At 31.7% G+C, this 22,386-nt stretch overlaps 4 protein-coding genes across 4 annotated transcripts; 3 read left to right on the top strand and 1 right to left on the bottom strand.

Annotated features, from left to right (window-relative positions):
- Positions 1 to 312: 312 nt before the first annotated feature.
- Positions 313 to 1,389, top strand: LOAG_16478 (hypothetical protein; the record flags this gene model as incomplete). The annotated part of the gene is made up of 3 exons (XM_020449130.1): positions 313 to 477; positions 792 to 895; positions 1,236 to 1,389. The coding sequence occupies 3 exons, from the start codon at positions 313 to 315 to the stop codon at positions 1,387 to 1,389; spliced, it is 423 nt and encodes a 140-aa protein (XP_020307390.1).
- An 8,394-nt stretch (positions 1,390 to 9,783) lies between these two features.
- On the top strand, positions 9,784 to 15,698 carry LOAG_00293 (hypothetical protein; the record flags this gene model as incomplete). The annotated part of the gene is made up of 17 exons (XM_003135833.2): positions 9,784 to 9,888; positions 10,181 to 10,290; positions 10,443 to 10,540; positions 11,387 to 11,527; positions 11,635 to 11,707; positions 12,053 to 12,264; positions 12,627 to 12,738; positions 12,828 to 12,982; positions 13,117 to 13,221; positions 13,361 to 13,518; positions 13,747 to 13,846; positions 14,016 to 14,105; positions 14,360 to 14,525; positions 14,616 to 14,735; positions 14,843 to 15,039; positions 15,157 to 15,258; positions 15,522 to 15,698. Exons 1-17 carry the CDS (start codon positions 9,836 to 9,838, stop codon positions 15,696 to 15,698), a joined length of 2,169 nt encoding a protein of 722 aa, XP_003135881.1. The 5' UTR covers positions 9,784 to 9,835.
- Positions 15,699 to 18,074: 2,376 nt separating this feature from the next.
- Positions 18,075 to 20,060, bottom strand: LOAG_00292 (hypothetical protein; the record flags this gene model as incomplete). The annotated part of the gene is made up of 6 exons (XM_003135832.1): positions 18,075 to 18,214; positions 18,310 to 18,448; positions 18,751 to 18,837; positions 19,072 to 19,249; positions 19,347 to 19,388; positions 20,026 to 20,060. 6 exons carry the CDS (start codon positions 20,058 to 20,060, stop codon positions 18,075 to 18,077), a joined length of 621 nt encoding a protein of 206 aa, XP_003135880.1.
- A 1,621-nt stretch (positions 20,061 to 21,681) lies between these two features.
- On the top strand, positions 21,682 to 22,085 carry LOAG_00291 (hypothetical protein; the record flags this gene model as incomplete). Its single annotated transcript, XM_003135831.1, has 2 exons — positions 21,682 to 21,759; positions 21,921 to 22,085. The coding sequence occupies 2 exons, from the start codon at positions 21,682 to 21,684 to the stop codon at positions 22,083 to 22,085; spliced, it is 243 nt and encodes an 80-aa protein (XP_003135879.1).
- Positions 22,086 to 22,386: the final 301 nt, after the last annotated feature.

Below are 22,386 nucleotides of genomic sequence, written 5' to 3'. Positions count from 1 at the left end.
GAGTTCATTCTATCCGTGGATATACTTTGTTTGACCCTTCAGTTGAGACTCATCTAGCAGGGAGATTTTACTGAAGGCATATGCCACCACCAGCAGAGCTCGCATCTCATATGGGCGCGCAAGCTCCTCTCCACGACAAGGCGGTGTCCGTAGCGAAGTTTTTCAAAATATAAATAATTATAAAAAAATAACTATAAAAGAATAATGAAAGAAATTTTCAATCATTTCATTTGGAAAACATAAGCTTTTTTATGGTAAAATAGAGGATGTTAATCACAGTCGCACTGATTTTCAATAAATTTTATTATTGGTATGTATTTTGTTTTTATTTGGATCAATCGTTGGAAGTCGATGTTTGGAATGCTAATGGCCTTTGGAGTAATACTACATTTGATCGCAAATGTTATCGGCACTTCCATCTTCCTGCTTGCGAGTTCTAGAAATTATCCTGGCGGTGAAGCACTCACTTCTCTTCAGGTACTTTCTCCTAGAATACCTTAGGCCGTAGTTTTTTTACATTGATTTCCGTGAATCCTTTGTTTCAAATTAATTCACAGTCATTTTAAAATATTGTTCTTCACCCAGCGATAGCCGATATCAGCTGTTGCTGAATAATACAAATTGATAGAACCTCATGCACCATTTCAGTATAAAAGCTTTGCGGTTGGAAAATTAACAAAGAAATGGTCAGTGAAAAAATATCACCGTATAAGTCGAAGAAAGTTCTATAGAAAATTGTTTTCAAAAAGTCTTGTTTCGTGGGAAAATCTTTTCAACATTTTTTTTTTCAGTATTTGCGACATTTTAATCGAAACAAACCAGTCTCCGTCTATATTGATAATTATGCCGCTCAGACTGGCGTCAGTCGATTCTTGCAGTGGTATGATGCTTGGGAGTAAGTAATTAAAAAAGAATTATGTTGACCTTGCTAGCACCAAAGTGAAGCGAGGCATGTGTATTAGGGAAGTGGATTATAAGCGGAAAAGAACTAATCTAAGATACAAAGCTTAAGACAACTATTATGAGCCTTTATATTATATGAAAAGCAATGCATTTAAATTGAGGTGATTTTAAAAAATTCTCTTCTTTCCCACTGAAACGGTCTCTGTATTTGTTTTCAAATAATATGTTTCAAGTAATTGTGACAGTGAAGATGCATAGGTTTTTGTGAAATTTTTTTTTGCAGTCGGGATCAAAATCTTTTCTGATCACAAATTATTTTCTTGAATATATAGGTATAATAAAACGGAAAATCTGGGACCATCGCAACTTAAACGATTCGACTATTTGTTGATTGGTTCATACACAGAACTTGATATCGTCAACTTTACCGCACGAAAGTTCTTCGCCACTCATCGTGTTTTATATAACGTTGAAGCATTCCAGTGACTTTTTTCTGCTATCTATATTAATTTGTTCTTAAGATTCTGACCATCCAAAATTTGAAGTTCTGATAATAAATCTGTTAATTCATTACCTATTATTTCATTTGCAACTGAAATTTTCATGTTTACTCCAAATGAAAAGCGTATCAATAATTTCCGGCAGCATGTGCAGGACTCTGAAAATATTTTTTTAATGCTTTAAAGAGGTTTTTATTATATAATGCTACTTTCTTTTCAGAGGAATTGAATTAAGAAGGATGCGATGGTTCCCGTACTACTGGCCTATCATAAAATTCAATGCACAGTTAGTAGTATTGGAAAAATTGTATTACTCTGACCCCGTTTGAACTGTTCCAAGTTTTAATGTTATTTCTTAAATGATGCTCGAATTTTTATGAATGAATATTTTTAAAAAGTTGGGTTACTTTGTTTATGTGTTGTGCACACTTCTGATATAGCTTTTAATAGGTCTCTCTTTTTTCTGTTTTAACAGTTACCACAGCACTTATTATTGTGGTTTACATGTGGTTTTTTATGCATAAGAAGCCAAATTCAAAATGGACCAAAAGTAGAAAAGGCATGGAAGAGAAGACGGGATAAAATAGATCTCGAGACTTATCAACGTTTCAGAATTTAACATTCTATTAAAAGTTTAAAGAAATTCTTCTTTTAGCACTTCATATTTGTTGGATTGCTACTTTTTAAACTATTGCATCTCTGTTCAGGTTATTTACTTCACTGCAAGCCATAATTTTAAATCAAAATCACAAGATTCATTTGCTGCTCAACATAAAATATCTTTTATCGCCTGAATTTAATTGCAATGGAAAGAAGTTAATGGTTTTGAAACATCAGCTACACATTCTCTATTTATTATTCTTTTTCTGACCAAAAAAAAGTTTTTTCTTAAGCAAATAGGCTTAAAACTGGTTGGTATAAATAATGTCCTTTTCTGCTTTGGAGTTCTGTTGAGTGAAAGCGGTAGTTATCAGTTTGAATTTAAGGGCTTCAAATATTTTGGCTCTAGTAAGATACTTTATTAAAACATACGAAATGAAGTTAGAATAGAGCAGGAGAGTTTGATGGTACGGAAGGATAAAACGAATAAATCTCTTCTACAATCTATCGCAGGTCAAGAAAACTAACAATCGATCCCTTCGTCTATCATCTAACATTTGAAATCCTGAACACAATTTCCAATTGCACGGTAATCTGTTTGCAGTTCTAAAACATTTGGTGGAAAGCGTGCTGAAAACATTAAATACGTTTTATTTCCTCAAACTGTGTCATTTTTCAATGATTTTACTTTTTAACAGCACCTGATAACAACTGACAATGCACGACAACGATTGAAATTTTTTGATGTAGTTCATTAATTTCAGTCGGTTATGGATGGTCATTGATACTTGTTACGTGAGATTGTATTACGTGGACACTAACTTTGCTCCATGTGAGCAAACAGAAGAACCATTGTTGAATTTTCCTCACCAATTTCGATTCTTATGAATGGTTGTTCTTTTAAGTAATCATGTAATTCATTGATATCATGTGATTCATTTAGACATATAATCACATTTGTCTGATATTAGCACTCACATTTAAAATGAGTTTTTTATTTTGTACATTAAACACATCCTACTTTTTCATAGTCCATGGTAAGCAACCAATTTTAAATTTCAAGATTCCCGTTGCAGGAATTGTTGAATTCTGAACAGAAGACATGTATGTAGGCAATTAATGAGTGATGCTAACTGTTCCATGCAGGTAGCGTTTAGTTAAGAAGATGAAAGGTCACTCTGATCTTCAAATACATACATCATCGGAACATGGTCGTAATATTTCATTACTGATAAGCGGATGAAGTCAAAAACTGATAATTCATTTTACTTTCCGCCGCTTTTTTGACTTTTTTGGTAATTCTGAAATTAACGAAAACACAATGACAAATCGCTAGAAAATATGATGCATTAAATGTGTTTGAGAAATTAAACGAAATATTTAAAAGCGGTCAGATGTTTAAACATGTCTTTTTGCATCCGACAAAGTGATAAACTAAACAATGTGCATTAAATATTTTGAAAGCTTGAAGCCATGCACTTAATTCTAATTCAAAAGCTTAAAGACCTATGTTTATGCATTCATCACAAATGCATACTTTTAATTCCATCCTTGCTTTCAATCTAATTTCACCCAATAACTATTGACGATTTGGTTGTCATCCGAATGCGTATCAAATATAATGGTGACAAGTCTTGCAAACTATTTAAGGTGCTATTAACAATTATTAGTATTGTCCTCTTTCTATTAATCTCGCTGTTTGCATCCAATTATAAGATTAAGCTTTTTCCTTTAGATGTGTTTTATAGCTAATAATTTGAAAAAGAAAATAGAAGTGATTCAGGCAAGAAAATATTTCGAGTTAAACAAAAAATATGTAAAGTAACTTGTTTGTAAAGTTTCTAGAACAAACTGGTCACTACCAGACTAAAAATATCATTAATTAGAAGATTAAAAATACTGAGGAAAATCCGTGGCTGTCCTTATCTCAAACAAGCAAGATCCCGTCATTTCCAGTTATTGCGAGAGATGCCACAAACCTCGAAAATGGAGGTAATGGGACGACGGAAAGAGGAGGAATTTACACTCATTCTTCATTGTCCACAAGTAAATACTTCATATCGCATCAGTTCTTATTTACAGTCAAATAACTTTCTCCCGTTTATTTACATTTCAACTTGTCCGTAACGGTCATTAGCCTAAGAATAATCATACAAACGGTCAACTGATCATCATTGACCTGAATTGTAACCCCAATGTCTCTCTTTCTCATCACTATTCTATTTTGGTTTTAACCAGTTTAAATTCATTATCTCAAACGAAAGTAGTGTTGCTTTCACTGTTGTTACACCCATGACAAATGATGTTCTGACTTTCACAACACTTTTCAATCTCAAACACAGTATATGGCCTGGTCGAAGGCTAAAAGAAATGTTTTTTAAAGTATACCTCTGGGAATTGAAAGTCTTGAAAAGCAAAGAATGCTGATGATTGGGACAAATAATCCAATCAGGTCATCTGTCGCCCAGCAATCATTTCGCTCGAGAAGGAATGTGGGGGGAATTGGATGAAACTGATCTCCAAAGTATGCCAATCATAAACTGATAATGTTTATCACTAAAGAACTACCGCTGTGGGCTTGTTGTCTTCGTAAATATTAATAATAATAATATCAACTGGAAGGGAAATTTGTATCCCCAGAGTCAGTCTCCCTCTTTTATCGCCATATTTCTGTTTCATTCATATTGTTTGGAGCGCAAATATTTTATCCGTTTGTATTGTCCATTTCTTTCCAAAACTTCCATTTTGATTACTTAAGTCTTGGTTATAAATTTTAATTTTAGCTTCCAATTTAATTAATATTTACACACTTTTGATTGTGTAATTGCTAAATTGGTTGCAAATGCGATGATGAAATGAACTATTAAGTGTGTTATCAACTCATTAACTCACCCAATCGTTTAATGCTTAATCATCAGTTCGAACCTATTGTCCCTAAAGCTATTCCTGCGTTGCACAACTTTTGGCGCTAATTGCGCCTCATTGTGTTTCAACAAAGAGAAATGGATTGAACCGTCCATTTCAACTTTCTGTACTTCTGCGCTTCAGTCGTCACTAATTAAGTCCGTGGCACGTTAGTTTGGGCCTCGTGGAGAACAGTAAATTTCTTCCGAAATTTTTTTTTTACAAATTAACCTATTTTTGCACTGAGCTTAAAATTGTTATAATGTTATTCAGATTTGAGATAGTTTGATCTTTTTTTCTTTTTTGATAGATTGATTATCCGGAAGCAGTGGATTGTTGGAATTTACACCGATCAACATGTGAGATCAATTCGGTTATCATTTCGTTGCTTATCATTTTCTTCTTTACTTAAATTGTTGATATTGTAATAAAATGTGCCTTTCGCAATTTTGTATCATAAAATGTAAACTAATGTAATCCAAAAACTATCAGTCATTTGTCAATTTCTAGAATCTTTTGATTTCAAATCTATGGCTGTAATTTAAAAATTGCACTAGCCAACTGTCAATTAGGCCAGTCTTGAAGGATAAGTAGGAGAGAACCATTAGGCTAGAATGCTATATTAAGGTGAAAAATAGTTACAGAAGCACCTCATTATTTAAGTGCAAAGAGAAGTGTCGTAAAGTGTATTGACTCGAAATTAGTAAAAGATTGGAAAACAAGAAGTGGGCAGAATAACTATTAGCAAAAAAAAAAAAAATTGACCCTGGATTTCACAAGTTGCTCCTAAGCACTGAGTAGAAAAACGAACGAGGCACTTATCCTCAAAGAACATTTTAGTACTTGTCACATATCATTTGGTGTTTACTGGATATGTTTTCGAGAAAAAAGAATGATTACTTTCCGGAGAGCTTGGGCCGGAAGTTTTAAGCATTAAAAATTTCACGAATGGAATTTCTGGAAGCTAACTGGGAAATTACTGCTTAAAATTCATTACTCAATGATGCTATCAAGATAAGTTGAAGACAGAGAAGGAAAATGTATTATTATATGAACAGTTTTTATCTTTTCGCTTTCATTCTGATTTAAAAATTGCTCGTTTTTTCTTTCTGTTCACCTGCTAAAAAATTTGCTATTTCTCACTGCCATTATTGTTGACCAATGATTAAAATGATGTAAATTTATTGCATCTTCCACTCTTAGCATGAAACTAATGCGTATGACAAAGCTTTAAATGGCTTATCAAATAGTTCACTTATTTGGCCTTAGCTTCCTTATCTCTTGTTGAAAGAAGAAAATGTCTAATAGTTTTCATCACAAACTAGCTCTTCATCCGTAACATCAAGCGTCACTGTCACCTCCTTATTGGTCAGTGGAGTACTTTCGTCACTCATCATTTTCACAATCTCTTCCAACCTTACTGAAAATTGTCACTTCTGAAAATAAATCAAAAGTACACAATTGAGTGATAAAAGTTACTGGAAAGGTTGAAGGTTCTGAACACTTTTTGATTCAGATCGCTTAAAGGTTGTAGAGGGTGCAGCTCACTGCAACCAACATCTTTTATACACTTAATGATCATTGACCGTTAACAAAAGTATCTTTATGTGTCAACTTAGTCTCATTTCAAGTAAAGTCCTCATCTCCTGTGGCATAATCCTAAAAATTCTTCCTCTATTTTAAAACTGTTTCTCCACACATCAAAATTTTTTCGTATAAAACCGCTGTGAAAAACCTTTTATTATCGATTTTACGCGGTGTGACGCTTTTTTCATACTTTCTTAAATTTCCAATCTCGAATTTCGTATTTTGTGCACTTCTCAGAATTTTTTGTAATTTTAAAACATTCCATTTTTGCTTTTTATTTTTTTTTCGGCTCCATTTTCAAACTCAACGAAATTTAAGAAACAAATAGGCCATCAGCAAAGGTAAATTGGAATTAAACTGTAATATTGTAGGATAAATAAACTTTCACATTTCTCTCTGAATTGAAATGAATGATGGAAATAAAGAAGAAAAAGATGTGACAGTGATGATGTTTGAATAATTCTTCAAATGACTTCAGTTGTTACCATTTTTATAGAAAATCGGACAGTAATTCTGTCCCAGCCTAAGGATTTGCTTCAGTTTTAGCAGTGCTACTTAGCTTATCGAAGTCTATTTATTTTAAATTTCCTTACAGTTTAATTCTATTCATTTAGCTCAAGTCGAAAGTGATGATAAATGGATGTTAAAAGCAATCTCGCATGAAAAACTTCGAACCAAAAACCGACGAAACTTTCATATTCTCTGATTTAGCCAATATTTAGCCAAACTAATTTGTTTCTAGATAGTTTAGAAGGTGGAATTTCATCCATGCAGTCATAAATCAGCATTTGCATTATTTCTCTGGGGAGTAATTGAAGCTTTCTCATTTGATGGGTTCTCTGATCGATCATCTCATAACCGTCGATAAGAACTTATCATTAGTTCTGACCATAAAATCACTTTGAAGGAGCTGTAAATCTTGTTGCGTTCATACATTTGATAGATCTTACTTAAATAACTTAAATAACATTCGAAATTTTTGGGAATCATCAGAAGAAAGCCAAATGCCAAAGTTACAAAAATTTGATCTAGTAATTCGATTGAAGATTTAATTACGGTTAAAGCTTAACTCATTACTTTAGGCTATTCTTATCTCATCCCTTCCTCTCCCATTGTTTAACTGTCATTCTTTCTGATAAAAAGAAATTCGAACTTTCGAGTGAAAATGAGAACATAATTATATTTGATTATTTTCTTAAATTAGGGCGTCATATTTATGAATTGAAAAATTGTTGTGGAAAGACGTCGAACCAAGATGTTGAGTTTAAAATTACTCATGGAAGGTAAAAAAAAAAAGGATCTCAAGTCAATAAACTGGGAAGTGTTTGGAATAGAAAAGAGTAGAGTTAGTCTTCTTTAGGCTTTTCCAGAAACCTGATTGAATCATCTAGCCTTGTCTCATATCTCATATTCTCATAAAGTTGTTAATTTCTAGAATCGTCATCTGCGGTGTTTTCCGATTCGCCGCGCAAATTTCCATTAAAATTTCATTCGCAATAATGCATGCTATTTTCATTCATCACCCAACTAACTTATTCTTAAACTTTCACTCATTGCTTTAAAAACTCTTTAATCAAATATTCTTTGCTATCCTTTTCATTAATGCATTTTTCCTTCATCATCTGGTCACATCATTTGTATTTGCAATTTACCGAAATGTAAGGTTTCCAAAAAATGCGACAATTCAAACCGTTGACTAATTTTTTAGCACTTTTGAAAACATTTTGCAGCTTGTTTACAGCATTCTGTTCTGAGAGGCTATTTCAATTTTTGCACCAATTAGCCGCCAACTTTTGCAAACATACCGTTTTTTAAGTCTTCGAAGAAAATCCTCAAATTTTACACATTTTCCCAACGCAGCTGCTTGCTATTAGCGACAATAGTTAGTTCAATTTGTCAGTTGTGCATTTTTTTACAACTTTTTGAAATGATGGATGTTAGGTAGCGTCCTGCAAGCGTAATAGATGCAGCCATCGTTTTTTTCGAATTCTATCCGCTTGATTCCAGTTAAAAATCTCCGTTCCTTGTCAACTCATTTGTCAATCTCATTATTTTGTCTCCTCCCTAACTTGGTAAAGAGTAAATCTTGATTATCCCAAAGTTAAATACTAATCACTTAGGAATGGACTTCCTTAAAGAGGTTGGACATCTAGGCTAATCTCGGGCTAATTTCCTGCCATCTTATTCATACTTCTGCCAAAGTGATAGTTTATTTTTTCTAGTTTGAAAATTTTGACACAATCTTTAACACCATTCATCCTTTCAGTTAACTTTTTCACAACTACAATATTTGGAAGTACCGTAGTACTCCTAATTAGGACTAATGGAACACGAAGATTAATCTTCCAAACCTTTCACATTTATGTAACCACTTATGAAATATATTCTTTTTATCTTGAAAGCTTAAAATTATCCGTAAAATTCCCTAACTTTAGAAATTCTCTGTAATCAGTTGCGATTCATTTATATATCTGAAATTCATTAAATGTGAGGTAGTTTTAGAAGCTAATTGAATTTTAATGCCAACAAGCACATAGGAAATTGCTTTTAGTATATAAGATCAATGTAAAACCATACTTTTCCTTCAGTTTCTATATTTTACACATATAAATTTCATTTTTTTTGCACATTTTTTTTTGTGTTTCAGATCAGTTTCCAAATTTCAAAAATTTTTATGATTTCAAAATTTTGCTTTGAGCAAAATTTGTAAAAGTTTGGAAAAGTTTTAATTGACTGCTTGGCAATCAGATTTGATTTAAGAATTATTCGGGTGATTAAAGAATTAAATCTATCCTCCGGGAAATTTAAATCTATCCTGGAAAGTTCACGAAGTTTTTTTTCCAACGTATAGCAAATCAAAGTTAGCTGCTAACCATGAAAGGCATTTAAAAAATCGATTTGTCGCATTCGGTCGCGTCTTCGTTTCACTTATTCAATTTCAAAATTCAAATTCTCCATATAGTCGCATGTTTTGATTGGTTCCTGCTAGATGTCCTTTTGCTAATTTCTATCATACTGCAAAGTTTGATTTCTTGAATATATTTTTCTTACATTTCATACACTTTGAATCTTATTTTCAAAATATACACTTATCCGAAACTTTAACGAGTATCTCTAATGCAGATCAGATTCGTATACGATTCCGTGCAATATTTCATCAGCAATTATACGACAAAGAGAACACTGAAGGAATTTCTGAATTCAGGAATCTATCAACCTGATATAATCAATATTAGCAAGCAACAATCGCAATGAAACGGGAAGTTCAGTATGGCAAGGAAATATTTGTACATCAATAAGTGCATTATAAAGTTGCATAAATCGTTGCTTTGCATGTCGCGATGAAGAATTACGATCAAAATGGCAGCATATGGAATAATCGCAATTCATCAAAGTATTTCCATTTTAACTTTTGCAGAAGAAAAAAAATTTTTATAGAAAGAAATTTTCTATAAAGCCCAGAAACAATGTTGTCGTAGTTTATTAACAGGACATTTGTTACTGCAAATGTCACACTACTGAATTAAGTATTCAGGAAATATACTTAGTACGAAGAGAATGATATCATGAATTGTAGAAATTTCAATCCTTGAAATTTCGATCAGAAAAATCTCAAAATTTCAAGAAGTTTTTATTAGCTGAACTTATGGCATTTCTAAAATCTTTCATATTTACTACACTTCCAGGCGATGTGCATTTCGCTTTACACGTCTGGAAATTGCACTTCTTGTGTTTTCCTCTGTTTTGTTGTCGTTATTGATTGGTATCTCAACATTATGGGTTTTTATATATCGAGGTTTGCAAAGAGTTGAATAAATTTGAATAACAAATTAAACTTTATTGAAGGTTGGGGGTATAACTTACGGTATTAATCTAATATATTAGGATGAATATTTTATCCTAGTAAATTCTTGCAAAAGTTTAATGAGCATTCTTGGGATCTTTTAGGTTCAACATTTCCAAATAATGTGAAGCGAGATCTATTCGAAGAAGCCAATCTGTTATCAGTGGGGATTGATGAGAGCGCATTATATCACAATGGCTATGTATGTACTTCTAGGGAATGCGCCCAGATTTCTGGCTTCTTTGCCAATAATCTTAATGATAAGATAAGCTGTTCTGTTTTCTCGAGTTTTCACTCCATAATAAAGAGATAGTCACAAAGATATATTAAACATATAGATAGGATCACTTTATAGACTTTAAACCTTAGTGGTGATTCATTATCATGATAATCAATATTTAACATTTCGAAAAACTTCTTCAATTACAGTTGGAACATTTTTATCAATAAATATTTTATTAAGGGAAGACAAAAGTGGGCAACACTTACAGTGGGATGGATGAGATGAGAAATCCCATCCCCATCTTTTGAATTGTGTATTTAATTTTAAAGTATGAATAACTTTTTAGACGACGGAAATTTTGTAAAGATTATGGATTGAATTTTTCTTTGTCGCTTATAAAGAAAGATTTCGGATTTCTTCATTTCAAGAAACAGAAAAACTTATCAATTTTTCTTCTTATCATAGTGTCACCCTATCTAACACAGTGAACCAAAAAACAAATCATTACGTTTGAGTAAATGTCACAATATATTAACTCATTATCAAACAGTCATAGATGAAATTTGAATAATATTTGGGAAAATTTTTAATTTCCAAAAAGATTGAATAAAAACTTTATTTATGCTTGAAGGCTTAAGCAGCAAACAAATTAAAAATTGGATTTTTTTTTTTGACTAAAATAGTCCCAATTCCGGATAATACTTCATTAACAGGAAAAAAGCTTTTTAAGTTTAAGAGATTCATTTGTTATTTACCACGCACGTTCGATTGCTTTCCTAATTTTCCCTTAAATAAAAGTAGATCATATGTTTGGCTCCTTTTCAGGTTGATCCTTGTGATGACTTCTATGAATACGCATGCGGTAATTATCCAATCAATCGGCACTTGCCATCTAATAAGGCGATTAGACATACCTTAAGCGATATGCAAAATCGTCTCAACAAACAAATTCGAGAATTACTGCAGGTTCAAAATTCAGTTTTATTTGTAATTCAAGTGTACTTTTTCTATCCATGATCAGAAATACTCTTCATTATTTTTCTCTATTCAAAATAATTGTAAGAGCTTTTAAGGCTCCAGTGACTAATGATGATAAACCATGGAATCGCCTTGCAAAGCAATATTATCAAAAATGTCTTAATGAAGGTTTGATTAAATGAAATTTTAGGAATATGAATATTTCATAAGCAAAGTAATCGAAAACTAAAATTCCAAAAATATTCTAAATTTAATACTGCAAAGTGAAATTTGCAAGTATAAATTCGATGGTTTCTTTAATTTCCTTCTAGTGATGGAAAACGTTTTTTTATTTTTTTTAGCGTGAGAAACAAAAAAACAAAGCATTTCTTTTTTTCATTTTTGCACGATGTGAAGTAAAAAGTTCTCTACAGATGAAATATCTTTGGGGAGCGAAAATTATATGAGCCAAGCTTACTTTTGAAATTTTACCTGAAAAGAATTTTGAGGAAAAATATTAATTGTTATTTTCAGAAGAGTTAGAAGCTACGGGTGCTTCATCGATGCGGAAATTGCTTCGTGATTTAGGTGGATGGCCAGTTCTGGAAGAGCACACCTGGAAACCTTGGAGCAACAGCTGGGAAAAACAGTTAGCATATATTATGAACAGAACCGGTGTCAATGCGATTATTCTCGAATTAGCCGTATCACATGATCCACTCAACAGTTCCAGGTTTATTATTGAGGTAAACTTGTTATGCACTTTAAAGGGAATGAAAATTTGCAAGATATTAGGGGGATTTAGGATTTTCTTTATTAAACAGAAAGCAGTGTGCTTATTCGGATACTCAAGCATTAGCAACTTATTTGCAAGCAAATACAATGGAATAATTCAGTTACATTGTTATTGACATTTCATCTCCTTCGACAATTAAGCAAAGACAACCCAAATGCTCTTCCGGGATTCTCGAATGCAACATATAGATCAGTGCATGCTCGCATAATGCGTGCATAGATTTATATGGGTTGATAACTTTCACTGCCTTAATTCTAACAATCCGAATAGTTCTAGCAATCCTGAAATGAAGCGAACCACAATTTTTTTCAGGTCGATCAGCCAAAATGGGGAATAGGCTCAAGATGGCCATATTTAGCAGGAATAAACGATCTAGTCATCCAGAATTATACATCACTGATGATACAGACAGCTATTAATATAGGTATTGATTTTTAATGAAAGAATTTCAAAAAACGAAATAAGTTCCGAAAGGAAATGCTGAACGAAAATAAATGAAATTCTGATTTTTAGGAGCTGATCCAATATATGCCAAACATGATATGAAAAAAGCGATTGAGTTTGAACTACGATTAGTGAATTTCTCGGCTGATGAAATAACCCGACGTAATCCGGAACGTGGTAACAATCGATTTCAGCTCTGGCAGTTAGGCAGTCTCTTTCCGCACGTGAATTTTACTAATACTTTTTATACAGTAGAAGTTAGCAAATCATAAACTAAACATTACATACTGTCGAGAGATGTATTAGCAATGATCCAATAGAGGGTTAAGTGAAATAGAGAGTAAATGGAAATTTTCAGATAGATCTGATCACGTATATCTATACAATATTCGGGGGTTTAGAAAAGCTTAGTCCAAACGATACAATAATCATACGGGAACCGGAATATTTTCGTCGAATTCAGGTTATTGCCATTGTCATATCGTCTTTACTACATAATTTTTTTCATTTACCAAGATTTAAATCTATAGACTATTCTCGGAAATTAAGTGGAATCAAAAATTAGCGGAGTCCTGACTAGACAAGTTGTTAAATCATTACAGGAAGTGATGCGACGGTCCAGTAAACGAACCATTGCAAATTATGTGTTGTGGCGAGTAATTCAGGGATATTCATCATTTCTATCACCTACAATGCGAGAACCATTCTATGCATTCAAAGCTAACCAAACTGGCATACCTAGTATTCCGATTCCGGATAGGTTAGATTTGTTTCATCCTGGAAAATGAAAGCTAGCAAAGATTAGGAAATCAATTCGTGATCATATCAATCATATGAAGAATGCTACTGTTCTGAATTTGAGCCTCAATTCTGATTTTTAATTCCAAGTTATTTTAATTTAGCGCTTGCAATAATTATCTTACATCGAACTGATTAGTAGTGAGAAAATCAAGCTTAGTTATCCCAGCAGATCTGCTAATCCTTTCAGGTGGGAAGATTGCGTCTTCTTGGCAACAATAATGATCGATATGCCGGTTGGAAGGCTTTACATAGCTAATCATTTTGATCAATCAAGAATCATGAAAAAAGTTAGTCTTTAAGTTTCCAATTTCATTATATTAAATATTTAACTTTTTTTAAAAATTTATGATATCGAAGATGTAAGAACACATAATGACAAAAGTTATTGATTTTTAATTAAATAGAGTGTGCCATTCATTCGAATGAGAACAGAAAAAATCAATTAGCTCCATTTAGATGAACGATCTGACTAAACATTTTAAAAATGAACTAATTAAACAACTGCAAACTGTCGACTGGATGGACGAAGAGACACGACGACGGGCGGTAATCAAAGCACAGCATATAAACTATAAGAGCGGTTTCCCTTCTTATATTTTCAACGAAAGTTATATGGAAAAAAACTGGGCTTTGGCAAGTTTAAAAAGTTGTCTTGCTTATATTTCAAATATATTTTTATACTACAAGAATTTTTTGAGTGTTACTGACAAGTCAAGTGCCATAATTTTTGTATCAGATGATTTTGGTAGCACTGAATTTACCTAATTTCGATTATATGCTAAATCATAAGTTTTTTTCAGCCTGAAACCACAGATAATGAATCATTGCTTGAATTTACAATACGTATTAAATGTGCTCGCATCACCGATGAGCTAATGCGATTGAAAAAATTTGTGGATACATCAATTTGGTTTCAAGGTCCAGCTCAGGTTGACGCCTATTATGCGCCAAATTTAAATGAAATGAGTTAGTTTCAGCAATTCAAATAAAATAGTAAGCGCTAATGCAACAGTGTGATTTCTTATGAAATTTTTTATAAGTTTTTACAATTTGCAGTATTTCCGGCTGGTATAATGCAATTTCCGTTTATGTCACCCGGTGTACCAAGTTATGTTACCTATGCAATGGTTGGCGCTGTTATTGGACACGAAGTGTCGCATGCCTTCGATGATCAGGGTTTCTCTAATAATTTATTATACTTATTTGTGGATAGCTCTCAAAATCAAAACTTCAATTTTGTCTCTTGTAGATTTCATAATTGCTCAACTGACTAATTTATTCAGGTGGTCGTTTTGATGAATACGGTAATTTGCATAATTGGTGGGGTGTGCAGACAGCACGTAAATTTCATGAGAAAACAGAATGCTTCATAAAACAATATAATGCAGTAAAAGTGGAAGAAGCTGGCGTACATTTAAATGGTCAATTATCTGTTGGGGAAAATATCGCTGATAATGCTGGTGTAAAGACAGCACTCATAGTTTGTTATTTTTTATAATCATTTGATTGCAAAAAATTTTGAAAGAGTAAATGCTTCTTTTATTTAAGCCTAAATTATTATTTTCCTATCATTTATTGTAATTTGATTTCTTTTTAGGCTTATAAATCATGGGTTGAAGAAAATTCTCGTCAGGAAGCAGCGCTACCAGGTTTTCAAAATATGACCAGTATGCAGATGTTTTTCCTTGCTTATGCAAATGTAACTTCATTAGCTAAACCTTTTTCCTTGTAATTTCAATGTTTGATTTAAGGAATGAATAGAAATAATGAAATTAAATTTTTTCCAGTAGTTTTGATTAAAATGACAAGGGTTTTTATGAACAACTATTTCACATAGTTTTAGCAAGTTTCATTTACCTACTAGATTATCTAATTAATTCCCAAACTTATTGTACTTTTGTATCTTATTCCTTATCTTATCAATAATGATTTATTCATTTACTCATTGTAGTAAGCTTGCAGAATTGGTGCTCATTGATAAGGCCGAAGCATTACTTGCAAATTATTATGGCGGATGTGCATGCACCAAGCAAGTATCGTGCCATAATACCACTTCAGAATCGACCTGAATTCTCTGAAGCATTCCACTGTCCCATAGGTTCACCGATGAATCCAGTAAAGAAGTGTTCCATTTGGTGATTTGAATTGATAATACAAATCGAAATTAATGATTTGATTTGACGCCCATTTAGAGTTTTATTATTGCTCTTACAGATCCTACTTAGTTCCCTTGCTTAAGTATTTCGAGATTTCATACATCATACAACTAGTTTATGTCATGTTAACAAAAAGTATAACAAATGAATCTCATATTTATATTTGCATAAAAATAAACAAAAATTGTGTGATCTGAAGTGGACATCAAAATTATTCTCTTTTCAGGTTTCTAGCAATAATAGTAACGAAAGGCTTTTATCTATCTCAGGTACATGGGAATGAACTTAACTTGTTATGTAATTGAAATTGTTCTCTTGTAAATTTCCTCATCAACTTCTTTTAATCTTTATATGATGCACTTTTTGCTGATCTCTTTCTATTCTTTTTCATTTTTTATTTATTTTATTTACATCTCATTTATTCACTCCTTTTCATCAACAAGATTTTATACAGCTCATAGAGAAGATTTTGACCCACAAAAGGATATTACTGGAAGAACTTCTTCTAGAGAAGCTGGAGATTCCTCCAATTATTAAATTGAGTATGCATTCAAGCCATATAGTGACTCTTCTAATTTGCCGAAAATATCCCAATCCTAATTATGCCGAATTAATTAATTTTGAAAATTTCTCGTCAAACCACATTGCCGTATAGTGTTCATTTTAATCTAGTTAATTTGTATGAAAAAGCTTTATGTTTAATCTTCTTCATGCATTGATTTTTATTTTCTACTTTGTCATTAAATGATTCGAAATTATCCTTGCCGTATGATTGGAAATTTTTTAATTGCATAAAGTTTTGACGTCATTATAATATTCTCATAGTAAATGACTTCAGAATTTGTAGTCTTGTTGAGGACCGTATCTGTATCTGTTCCGTTGATTTAACTTTAGTATTACCTCTCAACAATGATCATACATCATGATAACAGTTCACCGAAACAAAAAGTATAAGCACTGTCTGCTTTCAGAGCTGAGAACCTCTGAAAGATAATGTTAAATATTTTCAATTAAATATTTTCCGAAAAGTTTTTTTTCTTTTTTTTTTCTGAGAGAACTAATGGAGAAATTAGAGACTCTCACGGGAACAGTACTAATAATTTTTGCATTAAGCTGAAAGGAATGAATGAACACAAGTAAAAAGATTGCAATTAATTTAAAATGAACTGAATATTAACATAGATATGGATAATATTTCTAAATATTTCAAATAATTCCACAAATTTTGAAAATAACACTGACCATGTTTTTTGCTTTTTTATTTGTAGCGAAAATAAATTCTTGGAAATCAGAGATCACAATTTCGAAGCAGGTGTATCACGTGAGACCATCTGTCATGCGGTACATGTATATTCATTAATGAATACATATGTAGCCATAATAAGCAAGGTCATTACTGAGTCATCCAGAGAAGAGTAAAGTTTTAAAATATTAACTAATAGTTTATTGTAAAAATTCGAATTTTTCATTAGCGCAAAGAGAAGTCATTTGTTGAGCGCACCTTCTTTTCCAACCTTTGACATTTCAGAGATGGATGAACAGATTGTTTAGATTTACGTGGACAAAATTGTCGCATTGGCGCAGTCCTGATGATATTTTCTCATCAGCTGGAAAAATTATAAAAAGCTTTCGCTTTAAAATAAAACCTTTTTGCTTTAGTAATATAAGAAACGAACTGTTTCCCACGATATCCATTCTATTTTAAATGTCTGAATAAAATCAAACAAGGAAAAGAGCAGAATTCATCAAAATGCAAGAGTTTCCACTGAATATATAATTAATTACCTATTAAATGTTTCCATCTAATAAGAATTTTGATTTTCATCTACTTATTTCGTTTCAAAAGGAATTGGATGAATGGGAAAAAGAGATGAATAATGGAGCGTTTTTCATCTGCAGTTGTTCAGATGAGAAGTTAAGGAGGATAAGGTGGAAAAAACAATTATCTTTCTTAGTTAAAAAAAATAAAGTAATTGAATACCTGAAAAAATTTCACAATTTCTATACGATGTTTTTCTCGAGTTCCAGGTAATTCTTTCAGCATACTTTCAGTCTGTAAGTATTTTATCTCTACATTAGCAATTGTTTATTGAACAATTTTCTTTAAAGGAGTAATTAAAATTTAACTAAGAAATGCAAGGCCTAATGAAAGAGTTCATTATTTGTTAAGTTATATTACTTGTCAGATAATTCTATCATCATCTTATTCATTATGCTATTTTATCATTTTTTCTATTTATTGCTTTTATCATTTGTTATTATCATTGTCACCATTATTCGGTCTTTTTTTCCTTTTTTTTAAACAATTTTTTTAAAAACAGTTTTTAAACAATAGAAAAATTCAAGTTTTGAAAAGTTTTCATACATCATATAACTGTTTTTGAAATTTTTTGAGCGCATCAGCGTAAAGGGCGTTGTTTACTTGAATTGTTTCTGGAGTCTTGGCTCCTTTTAGTTCATACTTCGCAAAATCTAGCGCTTGGCGAAATTTTTCTAACGCTGAAGGAAGAGATCAATCATTCAAATTGAAGAAAATTCTAATTTAGATCAATTTTAAATTTAAACCCGTCATTTCCAAGCGTGTCGTAACTTACCATTCCTTGCGTCTCGAATATTTTCGTAATCGACATTAATGAATGTTCGAATGCCGTGTATAGCTCGGCGACCTTTTCGCTGATATTCGCGATGTAACGACGCAAGTTTGAGTGCTGAGGTTTGAATTTGTTCGAGTTCCTGCAATTAATGCAAAGTTACATTTCAATGGCACAGATAAAAAGTGCTGAAAATCGTGTGGTTTCAATAATCTTCCAATTCATTTTTAATTGGCTGGATAAAACTAAACATAATTAAATGAATTAATTCGAAATAAAATTTAACTTGTAGCGCATCGCTTATAGCATTCATCATTTTTTTTTTTAATGATAAGAAAAGGTATGCGAAAATAAATGTGACTTTTTTGACTCCATTTGTTGGCTTGTTATCTTAAGCGCCAATTCCAATAACTCAAAGGGATCTTCTTGTGGTGGAGCCTCCACTTCCATTTTGCCGGGTGGTTTTGGCACATAACGTGGATCCTGCTGAAGAGTGGAAATTAATTGTTGTGCTATATCCTCGACGATAACCTGAAATAATTTGTAATTTGATAAATGATAGTTTCAAAAAGAATTGTTTGAAAGTGAACAAATTAGAAAGCTAAATTGAAGGGTCTGATCAGGGATTACATGTCTCATCATGTTTTTTTGTTTTTTTCTAAATCAATTAATCAATCAATTATCTAAATCAATTATTGAAATTATAACATAGATATCGTATCATATCATATCATCCTGATCCATTCGCTTATCTGCCATGCTTACTCTGTATTCGTCCACTTCCTTGCACATATCATTGAAACATTTGGTATATTCAGTCTTTTCCGTCGCACCAATTTTTTCACTAATTCGCATCAACAATTTCCGGAAACCACCACGTTGCTGTCCTGTCTTTATATCAATTTCCTGATGGACCACTGACCCTCTATCCACTTTTAATTGGCTAAAATTTTTAATTTAATTCAGAATGCAAATATTTTTTTAATTTCATTTTCAAATTAATGAATAATATTTCAACAAATGGCATATTTTGTACTTACCTATCGCTTTTCGATCTTGCTGTTTCTGATTTTAACTGTCCTCTTAAATTTGAAATCTTTAGGTTATCTCGTCATTTTATGCTATAAGATATGAAAAAGTGGACCCAAGAGTTAGTCTTCCTCACTTTTGTAATGCAACAAATAAAATTTTTGACGAAATTTTGATTAGTTAAAAAATTATTTGATTATTTTTACAAAAAATTCTCAAAAGCCCTTCCAAATTTAATTTTCAATCTAAAAGCTAAGTTGAAAGGCCTATTTTCAATAACTTTTTCAACAAATAAATAGTCTAAAACCAATACTAAACTGGATTTGAAATTCATATACTAATTACTAAAGTTTTTTAAAATTCTTCCAATTAACTTTTTTCAACATGGAGTTAAGCAGATTAATTTAGTTTCTTTAATTCCTCCAACTAACTACAAGTTTAATTTCAATCTGCCCAAACTCCTGCAAAACATTAGTTAATAAGCTAATTATCATGCTTTAATGAATGTATAGAAGGTAGAATGCTTTCGCTATACATTCTTTGAAATACACTGATAATAAGCTTATTAACTGATATTTCAATGATCAAATGAGTGTTGTCATCAGTCACCAACTCACATTACCTGCTTTTAATGACGCAATTTGGACACATTGAAATCCATAATCTAAGACTAATTTAACATAACCTTACATCTTACTTCCCGACCGCTTCGTAGGTGTGGTCATTTTTCATATGTTATCAATATCATAACAGCGAACATTTTATGCGATTTTTAGTTTACTGGGTTTTTTGCTTACAATTTTGTTTATTTCAATTGCATTTGCACAAAATCTTCAATTTCGAAATTTTCCAATTTACAAAAAGGTTTTATCATTCAATATTTAAATACAATCATTCCTTGAAATTATCGTTTCATTTTTGCTTGAAAATTTGATAAAAATGCTAAGCTTTTTGTCACGTTACGTATTCCCATTTCGTCATTGGGTAACAGAATAATTTGCTAGGAGAATTAATTGTTTTTAAAAAGTGCCAAGATCATATGTTTGTTAACAAACTAAACAGCTGCTTTTCTTCCCAACTATTTAAATATTTTTTTGAAATTATTCTGTAATCTGCTCTTATTTTAATATTAGACTTATCAAAAAAGACATGGATAAATCGATCAATTTTTTAATACCGTATGATCAGCATTGATTATTGTTGAAATAAATAAGAAAAAGGATCAAAGGGAATGGTATTATCTAAATAAGTTCTCATCGAGAGTAGAAATAGAAAAATATTGGTGAAAAAGTGATAAATTAGATTTATCAACAAATTAGAATAATTTGAATAATGAGTGACATATATATATATATTTATTACCTGACATGAAAAATTTATGCAAATTATGCCTTTTCGCAATTAGTATTTTGACATAAAAATAATCATTCATAAGAAGAAAAAAGAACTTGAGCCTAATCATTTTCAGGTTCATTTTTTTGCTGATAAATTGATCTTTTCCATTTAAATGCCTAAGTTCATTTAATTTGTTGGTTTTAAAGGGAAGAAATTTTTGTTTGACACATTCAGACAAATGCATCTGATAAAAAAAAATCACTTGTCAACGACATTTAACTGATTGTTTTGTCCTTTTGTATAACACTTTCTAGAAAATGCAATGGCAAAAAATACTGGAATAAACTGCAGAAAAATGTTCATAAAAAAAGAAAGTCCCTCCTGAAATATTTGTCTTTTAAATGACAAAAATTTGAAGAAAGATATACCGTACAGAGTTTGATTCTCCTTGCTTTATAGATAATGAATTTTTATAATCATATAACTCTGACAAGCAGGTGCTCACTAAACTTTAACCATCGAGCACTTTTGTTTGCCAAACAAAATCTCTCAAGATTCAAATTTCAACAACACGTATTGAGTTCCAAATTACCCTCATAAGTAATAAACAATTTCTTTTCTACTTAAATATTATGTTCGAACGTTTGGAATAATGATTGCACAAATTTTAATACAAAATATGAATTATGTTTAATTGAATATCTATTTCATTCACGACTTTCAATTTTCAGCTTTTTTGTCACAGTTTTATTTTATTTGAATATTTAAAAATAAATGTTTGAAAATTTCAACATGATTTTTCCCTTAAAATGGAGAGAAATACTATATCGAATATTCCTGATCTTTTTCCTTCTCTTATGGCAATATGTTTTTATAACGAAAAATGCCAAACTATTTTGAGTCCGTTGACATAGATTTTCGAGCCGGAATATTCTCCTTGGTTTCTAGCTCGATTTATCCCCAGCTTGTCGATTATATTTTTCAGGAATGAATCATTCGTAGGATCTTCACATGGTGCTAAATAGCACTGAACAAGTAATGCAAGCTAGCCGGACCGATGAAATTTACGCCGCTGTGATCTGCTTTACGGTTTCTATTGCTGCTAATTGAATAAGATAATAGTGAAATCCTATATTGCATTAACACGCCGCAATATAGCGAAGCTGTAATAGTGGGTCACGTGTAGACTCACGTGTATTCTTTATTTTTTGTTTTTTGCTGCTAATGCAGTGCATGCTTCTATATTGCAGCTCGCAGTACTCGGCATCATAACAAACGGTCTTGCAGTTGCAATCATTGTATCTGCGAAGAATTTGCAAAATGCTTTTGGTTATTCCTGCATGTCGCATGCAATTGGTGACCTTGGTGTATTGGTCATTTTCGCTACATGGTTACCAATTCAGTTTATTCTGTAAGCTTTTTTATCCGTTATATGATAAAGTAATAATAGTGAAGCGAACTTTTACGGCGCATATTGTTTTATCATTTTGCGCCACTTCTATTGCTTTTAAAAGAATACTTTTGATCAAAATCAACAAAGCCAATTTTGGATGAAGTTTTTTATGTGGAGAAGATGCTTAATTTAATCCAAAAATTATCGCCAAATTTTTCTTGCTGTTATGCAAATTGCCAATGCCATTATTAGATGAATCGTAATCTAATGTAATAAAAAGACAAATAAGAGGGAGCTAGACTAACATTCTAAATACACTTTCA

Source organism: Loa loa (genome assembly GCF_000183805.2).
Source record: "Loa loa unplaced genomic scaffold supercont3.5, whole genome shotgun sequence".
In the NCBI taxonomy this organism is placed as follows: domain Eukaryota; kingdom Metazoa; phylum Nematoda; class Chromadorea; order Rhabditida; family Onchocercidae; genus Loa; species Loa loa.
The sequence above is the reverse complement of the archived record's forward strand: the minus strand, read 5'-3'. Positions and strand labels throughout refer to the sequence as shown.